Below are 12,139 nucleotides of genomic sequence, written 5' to 3'. Positions count from 1 at the left end.
CATAGAATTGAAACTAAGAAAAATACAGGATAGCAACAACAGCAATAAAAAAAAACTTTAAACTGTTTATTTAGAAAACTTCACTCCCTGTAGCAACATTAGAGAACACTCATGAAGTAAGGAACTGAGTTAGTCATCCAAACTCCCCTTTTGCTATTGCTATTCCAGGAAAATGTAACACAAATAAACATGAACAGAAGACAAAAGACACTCAACATCTAATAGAAATTCCAATAATTATAAAGCAGAAAATGATTACCAAGATACTTTGGTGCATTAAAACCTAAAAGATGAAAAATATGAGGCACATAAACACTAACACGACTTTCCAAAATGAATTTAATGTCATTGAACAAGTAATCGCTGATATGAGAAAACAGCATAAATCAAAAGTTCGAAGTCTGAAAATAGAAATGGAAAAACAAGAGGAAAATATGAATGGATGCTAAACAAACTCAGGACAAAAACTGAAGGAAAAAACAAAGACATCTCAGGAATGGACAATGAATTACAGGGTATCCAAGGAAGAATAGATATGCCCAAAAAATAGCAAGGGACAGAGGATGAGAAGAAAAAAAAAATGATTAAAAAAATTAAACTATAATAAAGGTATGTGATAATATATTCAAAATACTAAAAATTATCAACCAAGAACACTATGCCCAGCCAAGCTGTCCTTCAGAAATAAAGAAAAAATAAAGGCTTACCCAAACAAATGAAAGCTTAAGGAGTTCATCACCACTAGAACAGCCTTGAAAGAAATCCTAAAGGGAGTTCTTTGAATGGAAGTAAAAGGATACTAATTAACATTGTAAAAACATATGAAGGTAGTGTAAAATTTACTGGTAATGGTGAATATATAGTCAAAGTCAGATTGTCTAATGTGGTAATGATCTTGCATAATTCACTTATAACTCTAGTTTAAAAGTTAAAAAATAGCCATAACTACAGTAATCCATTATTGGATATGCAATATAAAACATATGTGAACTGCAACATCAATAACCTAAAATGTGGAGGAAAGGAGAATTGTAAAGTTTAGGAATGCTCTCAAAGTTAAGTTGTTATCAGTTTAAAATAGGGTATTATAATCTTAAGATATTTTACATAAGCCTCATTATAACCCAAGGGGGGAAAAGTCATGTAGTAATTATACAAAAAGAATATAATAAAAAGTCAAAATACAGATAATGAAAGTCATCTAATCATGAAAGAAACCAGCAGGATAAGAAGAAACAATGAATCTACCAAAGAAACAAAATGACAATAGTACAGCCTTACCTATCAATAATTACTTTGGACGGCAGAGTGGGCTCTCACGTGGAGGTGGGGAAGTTTGGCCTTCGGGAATGATCACTAAGACTCACAAGGGAGACCTGGGCCTTGGGCCCCCAGAGAAAAAGAAGAAGAAGAAAAAGAAGGTAGTTAAAGAACCAGAGACTCAATACTCGGTTTTAGACAGTGACAGTTATTTTATGGAGGTTTGTTCCACAAGAGCCGCATCACCCTCGAAGAATATGGTCCAAGAGCAGTCATCCGAAATGCCTCTAATGAAGAAAAAGAAGGGTCACAGCACCGTCTGCGAGGAGCCCCTAGAACCTGAGACCATGTTACGTGCCAGACGGATCGAGACATCGCCCAGCCCCAGGAAGCAGGCACTTGGTCCATCTGAGTCCCTCGGTAGGGAAAAGAAGAAGAAGAGAAAGTCCGTGTCCCCTGGCTCAAGGGTGAAGACTTCCCCAGACCCCAGGCAGGGTGAGGGGGTGACCAGAGCTGGTAAGAAGCTCAAAAAACACAAGAAGGAGAAGAAGGCGCAGGGAGCTATAGCCTTCTCAGCCAGGGACCCTTGGTTCTGTGAGGCCAGGGATGCTTTGTACACTTACTCAGCTGGGAAAGGTGGCGTCCCTGAGCAGGCAGCCTCGGGACAGAAATGGAAGCAGGGGAGCCCCAGGGAACACAACATGAAGTTGAAGAAGAAAAAGAAAATCCACCAGGAGGGAGATATCCCCCTGGGGCACCCTGAGCTCTCCAGGTCTGTAGAGAGCAGCCGTAGGAAAGGAAGTAAAAAGAAGTCAGTCAAAGTTGAAGCTCCAGAATACATCCCAATAGGAGATGACCCCAAGGCCCCTGTGAAGAAGAAAATGAAGTCCAAGAAAAAGGCAGAGCAGGCAGACACTGAGGAGCCAGCTCTGAAAAGGAAGAAGAAGAGGCAGGAGAGCAGAGTAGCAGGAGAGCCTTGGGAGGAGCAGCCAGACACGGACTTGGAGGTAGTGTTGGAAAAGAAGGGCAACATGGACAAGGCGCACATAGACCAGGTGAGGCGAAAGGCCTTGCAAGAAGAGATCGATCGTGAGTCGGGCAGGACGGAAGCTTCTGACACCAGGAAGCAGACGGGAACTCAGTTTGGCCAATGGGATACTGCTGGCTTTGAAAATGAGGAACAGAAACTGAAATTTCTCAAACTCATGGGTGGCTTTAAAAACCTGTCCCCTTCATTCAGTCGCCCCCCTAACATGGTCGGCGGGCCCAGCATAGCCCTCAGCAAGAAGGTGGCCGACAACCTGCAGCAGAATCTACAGCAGGACTACGACCGGGCCATGAGCTGGAAGCACAGCCGGAGGGCCGGCCTCGGCTTCTCCACGGCTCCGGACAGAATCTTTTATATTGACAGGAATGCATCCAAGTCGATCAAGTTTGAAGGTTAAACTCTCCTGTCTTGTCCCCCAAAGCGGTTCTGTTACGCAGATGAAAGCCATAGGACAGTTGTCTCCAATCGAACTCCTGCAGAGATAAAGGACAACTATGTTGATGTGCTTGGACAAACTGGGGTGAGGGCAGCTCGTTTCAGGAACCAGGAGAACATGTGAGTGGCTGAAACCTACTGTTTTCTGTGTGAAGCTTCCATCCCTGTTGAAGACAGTGAGTAGCAATAGCAGTAGCTCACACTCGTCTAGTGCTTACTGTGTGCCAGGCACATATGTCTCCCTTGCATTAATGTATTTAATCTTCATGATTCTGAAACAGGTGCTATTATTATCCCCATCTTATAGATGAGGAAACTGAAGTTCAGGAATGAAGTAATAACATTGCCTGGGGTCACCCAACCAGTGAGTGCCAAGTGCAATTTTGTGCCCCAAGACCGATGTCACTGTTCACCACACTGAATGTCCCCTCTAGGGAATTTCACCCAGAATACTCATTGGGGATTAAAATGTCTCAACTGAGGAAACAGAAGCTTTTTACATGCCTAAAACTCAAACAGGAAGCAGGATTAATGTAAACAGGGAGAAGCAAGCTCATTTTCCCTCCCCCTTCTTGGAGTAGCCACAGGCAAAGAGGCCTCTGGATTGCCACCAAGCAGATGTGGCTGAGCTTCCTCTGCTGCTGGGAAATGTGCTTCTAAACCCATCTTGCCTTTTGCGTCTGACGTCCTTCCATCCCCAGTGGCAAGCTTGCATTTCATCTTTCTGCTTTAACTGGATGCTGAACAGGCATTTTAGAGAGCAGGTGGTTAGTCCTCCACGTGAACAGAAGGCACATTAATTCCCAGGGACGTGTTTATTGGATTCTTTTCAATCACGAGGAGGAGAATCCCAGGCGACTTCCCTGGAGGAGGTCGAATGGCAGGAGGCACAGACGTGGGGAGGACAGGGCGTTGCCTCATCAGCCTTCGAAGTGTTTCCAAGCCTTGAGGCTACGGCCAGCCTCACAAAGCTCCAGGTATAGCCACCGGAGTGACATGTGACCACCTTCTCCGCATTCACCTAGCATTTTACTTCCCAAAATATCAGTTGTGATTGGGCCTTTTTCACACCACTTGGCTTGAACTCCTACTACAGAGATCCTCTCTCAGGCAGGCCTGGACAGCCAGGAAATTCAGTCTCACACGTGGCAGGGAGTGCTGTCCTGTTGTGGGGGGTTGATTCAGCTTCCCATGAAGGAAACGAATGTTTCCTCTCTGCTCCATCATCCTCAGTGTTGGCTTCATCAGGCTGGTGGAAAGATGGCTGTAGCAGTTCCAGGCAGCGTATCAAGATACTAGACCATTACAGAGGAAGAAGAAGAAGGAAACTTCCAGAAGCCCTTTTGTCATAACTCATTGCCCAGCAGTGGGTCACGTACCCATTCTTGAGCCAGCCCGTGGCATGTGGAGGGAGACTCTCAGGCCAGTCAGGAAGGAAGACTGAGGTTTGGATGCTGGTGAGATGAACATGGGTCCACTACTGCCCCATGGGGCAGAGGTGAGGCAGGCCTGCCTGGGCCCTGACCAACAAGCATCAGCCAGGTCTAGAGTCCTACAAGTCTGTGTTAGCAGTGATTCAGGTGGGCCACTTCCCACAGAAGGTGAACTTGGCCTTTCACGGATTCAACCTTGAGATGCGTAACGGAAGAGGCCTACACGGTAAGATTCTGCATTTGAATTAGCTCTTCAGGTTACATCCCCTTCCAACAGGGGAATAAGCCTTTCCCAGTCTTGATCCACACTACAGGAACTTGCCCAGTGTAAAAGGAACCAACCAGTGCTTCTCTAATCATTTTTATCTTGCTGAGAGTTCACACTACAGTTTGGGCCTGCTCGGCTGTCAGGAAGGATTGTGCTCCGCCATCTACCAGATGCTTCCGGAGAGTGTCTGAGCGATTGTCCCTGACCTATCCCCACAGTGGTAGCTCTCATTAGGGTGTGGTGGTCAGGTCTTTCCCCGCTTGCTGTTCAGTATCTTCAGTCTGTGTGTGATAGGATTTGACTTTCTAGCTCAGTGTGGGTGAATGAGTTCCACTTGGCTTGGGAAGGTTTATTAAAGTCTGTTCCTGAAGCAGGGTCTAAGCAGAGAAGGCTGGGCAGCCAAGACAGCAAGATGCCAAGTGTCCTCAGATTGAACTTAGCCTTGTCTCGGCTGCTCTCATAGGTGCAGACCACTGTTGCTCTAGTGACAGCTCCTGCCCTGCAGTTAGCTGGGCCTCCGTCCTTTTGTAAAGTAAACAACATTGTCTTGAGTCACCTATCCCCCTTTTTCCCCATGTCCTGGGCCCTCCTCAAGCTGTCTGCAAGTTTTTGTGGTGTGGTTTCCCATGTTTTTCCTCATTAGTTGACTCCGTGTAGCACACAGCCTGTCTCCACTGGAACAAGGCGGTTTTTGGGTTTTTACTTAGAATCTGGGAGAGAAGGGTGGGAGGTCTGGTATTTAAGCACAGCCAAGGTCTTAGCTGAATATGTAACAACCCTGTTCTCGAAATTGTCGGCTGTTTCTTCCTTGGGGGTTGCTCACTGACTGAACCCCCCTCCTATGGCAAGGTCCTTCCCTCCTTGTAACTGCCTTTATCCAGCCATTCCCCAGACCTCGTGATTCTTAACCACTTTTTTAATCCTTAGGGTGATTCCTGCTGTTTTGCCTTAGCCCACTAGGCCCCTCCCTGAGGCCACCTTTCTGTAACTAGACTGGCCCATCAAAAGTATTTGCCAGGTAGACACAGTTCTCCCCTTAAAAACTGTGTGTTCAGCTCTGTGAACTTAGAACAGTTCAGGTTTGTGGTTGGAATAATGCCCCCATGCCCCCCCCCACCGTTCAAGTCCTAATCATTGGAGCCTGTTAATATGTTGTGATACAAAACAAAAGGGAGTTTAAGGTAGCAGATGGAATTAAGTTTGCTAATCGGCTGACCTTAATATGATTAGACTGGGCCTACCCAGATAATCCAGGATTAGAAGTAGAAGAGGGGACAGAAGAGTGAAGAGACTGGCAAGAAACACTCAACAAGCTGTCACTAGTTTGAAGATGAAGGGACCACCAGCCAAGGAATGCAGGTGACCTCTAGAAGCTGGAAAAGGCAAGAAAACTGATTCTCCCCTAGAGCCTCCTGAAGGAATACAGCCCAGCTGACACCTTCACTTTGAAGGTAAGCCCACTGGACTTCAGACCAGTAGAGCTGTAAGGTGGTAAAATTGTGACGTTTTAAGCCACTAAGTCTGTAGTAATTTAAAGCAGCAATAGAAAATTAATACAGGCCTCATGCAGAAGTTTTTCTCACTTTCACCTTATTTCTTAAAATTTTTTGAATTTTTTTTTGTGTTGTTGTTCCATCATCCTTCATGTAGTAGTAGTAGTAGACCATCTCATGTAGGCCATGGTCTTCAGAGACTGGCTAATTGATTTAGTAACAGGCTGAGGAAACCACACAAGAACACAGAAAATCTAAGCTTCCACCTGGGCCAGGTAACATATGGTTCAGAGGCTGCTTTGGTGTAACGGATACCTGACCAAATGTGAAAGTCCAAGTCCAGGTTAATGGAAGAAGAGCATTAGGAATTCACTGACTCAGGCTTGGGTGCTGATGATGTTTGATGTGTACAGCCTCAAAGTAGATGACTTAAAAGTGCATAATTTATAAATTTGCTGACTGATTTTCATTTGAATAGTATCATATAGTAAAAGTGGTATAGGAAATAATTTTAATGAAAATAATTTTGTGAAATAAAGGCCACTTGGGAACATTTGAGCAATACCAAAAAGAAAATTACTTTGAACATAAATGGATTAAATTCTCCAATGAAAAGACATAGAATAGCTGAATGGATAAAAAGAAAAAAAACAAGATCCAGTGATATACAGTTTACAAATACTCACTTTAGCTTTAAAGACACATAGATTGAAAGTGAAGGAATGGAAAAAGATATTACAAGCAAATGGTAACCCTAAAAAAACAAGGGTAGCTGTAACCATATCAGACAAAATAGACTACAAACTAAAAATGGTAAAAAGAAACGAGGTCATTATATAATGATAAAGGGGTAAAACAAAAATATTACAAATATTTATGCACCCAACAACAGAGCACCTAAATAAATATATAAACCAAATGGAAACAAAACTAAAATGAGAAAAAAACCCAGCAATACAATAATAGTTGGGGATTTTAATACCCCATTCTCAACAATAGATAAACTATCCAGACAGAGAATCAGTTAGGAAACAAGATTTGAACACTATTGACAAATGAACCTAATAGACATATACAGAACAGTCTATACAACAACAGAACACTCATTCTTTTCAAGCATACATGGAACATTTTCTAGAATAGACCATATATTAGGCCACAGACAAGCCTTGGCAAATTCAAGAAGATTGAACTTATACCAAGTATCTACTCTGACCACAATAGCATGAAACTAGAAATCAATAACGGGAGGAGGAGGGGGATCAAGATGTTGGAGTAGGATGACACAGAGCTCACCTCCCCCCACAAACACATTGAAAATACATCTACATGTGGAACAATTCTCATGGGAAATTAAGCAGAAGTGGAAACTGGCAGAAGAACTATACAACCAGGAGAGGGTTGGAAGATGGCGGAAGAGTAAGAGGCGGAGATCGCCTTCCTCCCCACGGATACACCAGAAATACATCTACACGTGGAACAACTCCTACAGAACACCTACTGAAGGCTGGCAGAAGACCTCAGACCTCCCAAAAGGCAAGAAACTCCCCACGTACCTGGGTAGGGCAAAAGAAAAAACAGAGACAAAAGAATAAGGACGGCACCTGCACCAGTGGGAGGGAGCTGTGAAGGAGGAAAAGTTTCCACACACTAGGAAGCCCCTCCGCGGGCGGAGACTGCGGGAGGCGGAGGGGGGAGCTTCGGGACTGCGGAGTGGTGCACAGCAACGGGTGCGGAGGGCAAAGCGGGGAGATTCCTGCACAGACGATCGGTGCCGACCGGCACTCACCAACCCGAGAGGCTTGTCTGCTCACCCGCCGGGGCGGGCGGGGCTGGGAGCTGAGGCTCGGGATTCAGTTTTGGACGGAGAGCAGGGAGAGGACTGGGGTTGGCGGCTTGAACATAGCCTGAAGGGGTTAGTGCACCACGACTAGCCGGGAGGGAGTTCGGGGAAAAGCCTGCACCTGCCGAAGAGGCAAGAGACTTTTTCTTCCCTCTTTGTTTCCTGGTGCTTGAGGAGAGGGGTTTAAGAGCGCTGCTTAAAGGAACTCCAGAGACGGGCGCAAGCCGCGGCTAAAAGCGCGAACCCCAGAGACGGGCGCGAGCCGCGGCTAAAACCGCGGGCCCCAGAGACGGGCGGGACACGCTAAGGCTGCTGCTGCCGCCACCAAGGGGCCTGTGTGCGAGCACAGGTCACTCTCCACACCCCTCTTCCGCGGAGCCTGGGCAACCCGCCACTGCCAGGTTCCCAGGATCCAGGGACAACTTCCCCGGGAGTACGCACGGCAGGTCTCAGGCTGGTGCAACGTCACGCCGGCCTCTGCCGCAACGTCACGCCGCCTCTGCCGCCGCAGGCCGGCCCCGCACGCAGTGCCCCTCCTTCCCCCATCCCCCAACCCCCGGCCTGAGTGAGCCGGAGCCCCGAATCAGCGGCTTCTTTAACCCTGTCCTGTCTGAGCAAAAAACAGACGCCCTCCAGTGACCTACACGCAGAGGCAGGGCCAAAGCCAAAGCTGAGCTCCTGTGAGCTGTGAGAACAAAGAGAAAGGGAAATCTCTCCCAGCAGCCACAGAAGCAGCGGATTAAAGCTCCACAATCAACTTGATATACCCTGCATCTGTGGAATACCTGAATAGACAAGGAATGATCCCAAATTGAAGAGGGGTAATTTAGGAGCAAGATCTATGATTTTTTTCCCTTTTCCTCTTTTTGTGAATGTGTACGTGTATGCTTCTGTGTGAGATCTTGTCTGTATACTCTTGCTTCCACCATTTGTCCTAGGGCTCTATCCGTCCATGGTTTTTAAAAAAAAATTTTTTTTCTTAATAAATTTTAATTGTAATAACTTTATTATACTTTACCTTCGTTCTTTCTTTCTTTCTTTCCTTCCTTCCTTCCCTCCTTTAGACAACGAATCACCCCAAATTGAGGAGGTGGTCTCTGAGAGCAAGATTTATGATTTTTCCCCCTTTACCTCTTTTTGTGAACGTGTATGTGTATGCTTCTGTGTAAGATTTTCTCTGTATAGCTTTGCTTACAACATTTGTCCTAAGGTTCTATCCGTCCCTTTTTTTTTTTCTAAATATTTTTAAATTCAATAACTATATTATACTTTATTTTATTTTTACTGTATCTTCTTTCTTTCTTTTTTCCTTCTTTCCCTCCTTCCTTCCTTCCTTCCTCCCTCCCTCCCTCCTTTCTTTCCTTCTTTGCTTCTTTCTTCCTTCCTTCCTTTCCTCCTTTCCTTCTTTCTTTCCTCATACTTCTACTAATTCTCTCTACATTTTCTCCTTCTTTCCCTCCTTCCTTCCTTTCCTTCCTTCCTCCCTCCCTCCCTCCTTTCTTTCCTTCTCTGCTTCTTTCTTCCTTCCTTCCTTTCCTCCTTTCCTTCTTTCTTTCCTCATACTTCTACTAATTCTCTCTACTTTTTCTCCCTTTTATTCTGAGACGTGTGGATGAAAGGCTCTTGGTGCTCCAGCCCAGGAGTCAGGGCTCTGCCTCTGAGGTAGGAGAGCCAACTTCAGGACACTGGTCAACAAGAGACCTCCCAGCTCCACATAATATTAAACAGTGGAAATCTCCCAGAGACCTCCATCTTAACACCAGCACCCAGCTTCACTCAACGACCAGCAAGCCACAGTGCTGGACAACCTATGCCAAACAACTAGCAAAACAGGAACACAACCCCACCCATTAGCAGAGAGGCTGCCTAAAATCATAATAAGGCCACACACACCCCAAAACACACCACCAGACATGAACCTGCCCACTAGATAGACAAGATCCAGCCTCATCCAGCACAACACAGGCACTAGTCCCCTCCACCAGGAAGCCTACACAACCCACTGAAACAACCTTAGCCACTGGAGACAGACATCAAAAACAACGGGAACTACGACCGTGCAGCCTGCAAAAAGGAGACCCCAAACACAGTAAGATAAGCAAAATGAGAAGACAGAAAAACACACAGCAGATGAAGGAGCAAGATAAAAATGCACCAGACCTAACAAATGAAGAGGAAATAGGCAATCTACCTGAAAAAGAATTCAGAATAATGATAGTAAGGATGATCCGAAATCTTGGAAGTAGAATGGACAAAATGCAAGAAACAGTTAACAAGGACCTACAAGAACTAAAGATGAAACAAGCAACGATGAACAATGCAATAAATGAAATAAAAAGTACTCTAGATAGGATCAATAGCAGAATAACTGAGGCAGAAGAACGGATAAGTGACCTGGAAGATAAAGTAGTGGAAATAACTACTGCAGAGCAGAATAAAGAAAAAAGAATGAAAAGAACTGAGGACAGTCTCAGAGACCTCTGGGACAACATGAAACACACCAACATTCGAATTATAGGGGTTCCAGAAGAAGAAGAAAAAAAGAAAGGGACTGAGAAAATATTTGAAGAGATTATAGGTGAAAACTTCCCTAATATGGGAAAGGAAATAGTTAATCAAGTCCAGGAAGCACAGAGAGTCCCATACAGGATAAATACAAGGAGAAACACGCCAAGACACATATTAATCAAACTGTCAAAAATTAAATACAAAGAAAGCATATTAAAAGCAGCAAGGGAAAAGGAACAAATAACACACAAGGGAATCCCCATAAGGTTAACAGCTGATCTCTCAGCAGAAACCCTACAAGCCAGAAGGGAGTGGCAGGACATACTGAAAGTGATGAAGGAGAAAAACCTGCAACCAAGACTACTCTACCCAGCAAGGATCTCATTCAGATTTGATGGAGAAATTAAAACCTTTACAGACAAGCAAAAGCTGAGAGAGTTCAGCACCAGCAAACCAGCTTTACAACAAATGCTAAAGGAACTTCTCTAGACAAGAAACACAAGAGAAGGAAAAGACCTATAATAACAAACCCAAAACAATATAGAAAATGGGAATAGGAACATACATATCGATAATTACCTTAAATGTAAATGGACTAAATGCTCCCACCAAAAGACACAGATTGGCTGAATGGATACAAAAACAAGACCCATATATATACTGTCTACAAGAGACCCACTTCAGACCTAGAGACACATACAGACTGAAAGTAAGGGGATGGAAAAAGATATTCCATGCAAATGGAAACCAAAAGAAAGCTGGAGTAGCAATTCTCATATCAGACAAAATAGACTTTAAAATAAGGACTATTAAAAGGGACAAAGAAGGACACTACATAATTATCAAGGGATCGATCCAAGAAGAAGATATAACAATTGTAAATATTTATGCACCCAACATAGGAGCACCTCAATACATAAGGCAAATACTAACAGCCATAAAAGGGGAGATCGACAGTAACACATTCATAGTAGGGGACTTTAACACCCCACTTTCACCCATGGACAGATCATCCAAAATGAAAATAAATAAGGAAACACAAGCTTTAATTGATACATTAAACAAGATGGACTTAATTGATATTTATAGGACACTCCATCCAAAAACAACAGAATACACATTTTTCTCAAGTGCTCATGGAATATTCTCCAGGATAGATCATATCTTGGGTCACAAATCAAGCCTTGGTAAATTTAAGAAAACTGAAATTGTATCAAGTATCTTTTCTGACCACAACGCCATGAGACTAGATATCAATTACAGGAAAAGATATGTAAAAAATACAAACACATGGAGGCTAAACAATACACTACTTAATAATGAAGTGATCACTGAAGAAATCAAAGAGGAAATAAAAAAATACCTAGAAACAAATGACAATGGAGACACAATGACCCAAAACCTATGGGATGCAGCAAAAGCAGTTCTAAGGGGGAAGTTTATAGCAATACAAGCCCACCTTAAGAAGCAGGAAACATCTCGAATAAACAACATAACCTTGCACCTCAAGCAATTAGAGAAAGAAGAACAAAAAAACCCCAAAGCTAGCAGAAGGAAAGAAATCATAAAAATCACATCAGAAATAAATGAAAAAGAAATGAAGGAAACAATAGCAAAGATCAATAAAATTAAAAGCTGGTTCTTTGAGAAGATAAACAAAATAGATAAACCACTAGCCAGACTCATCAAGAAAAAAAAGGAGAGGACTCAAATCAATAGAATTAGAAATGAAAAAGGAGAAGTAACAACTGACACTGCAGAAATAAAAAAAATCATGAGAGATTACTACAAGCAACTCTATGCCAATAAAATGGACAATCTGGAAGAAATGGACAAATTCTTAGAATTGCA

The 12,139-nt window shown here is 43.7% G+C and overlaps 1 protein-coding gene across 1 annotated transcript; it reads left to right on the top strand.

The window, feature by feature from the left end:
• Positions 1-1,349: 1,349 nt before the first annotated feature.
• LOC136123253 (lysine-rich nucleolar protein 1-like) lies at positions 1,350-2,705 on the top strand. Its single transcript, XM_065877278.1, has one exon. The coding sequence runs from the start codon at positions 1,350-1,352 to the stop codon at positions 2,703-2,705; it is 1,356 nt and encodes a 451-aa protein (XP_065733350.1).
• The last annotated feature ends 9,434 nt before the right edge of the window (positions 2,706-12,139 follow it).

This window comes from Phocoena phocoena, chromosome 5 (genome assembly GCF_963924675.1).
Source record: "Phocoena phocoena chromosome 5, mPhoPho1.1, whole genome shotgun sequence".
In the NCBI taxonomy this organism is placed as follows: domain Eukaryota; kingdom Metazoa; phylum Chordata; class Mammalia; order Artiodactyla; family Phocoenidae; genus Phocoena; species Phocoena phocoena.
Note: the sequence above shows the minus strand (reverse complement) of the source record. Positions and strands in the feature narration are given on the sequence as shown.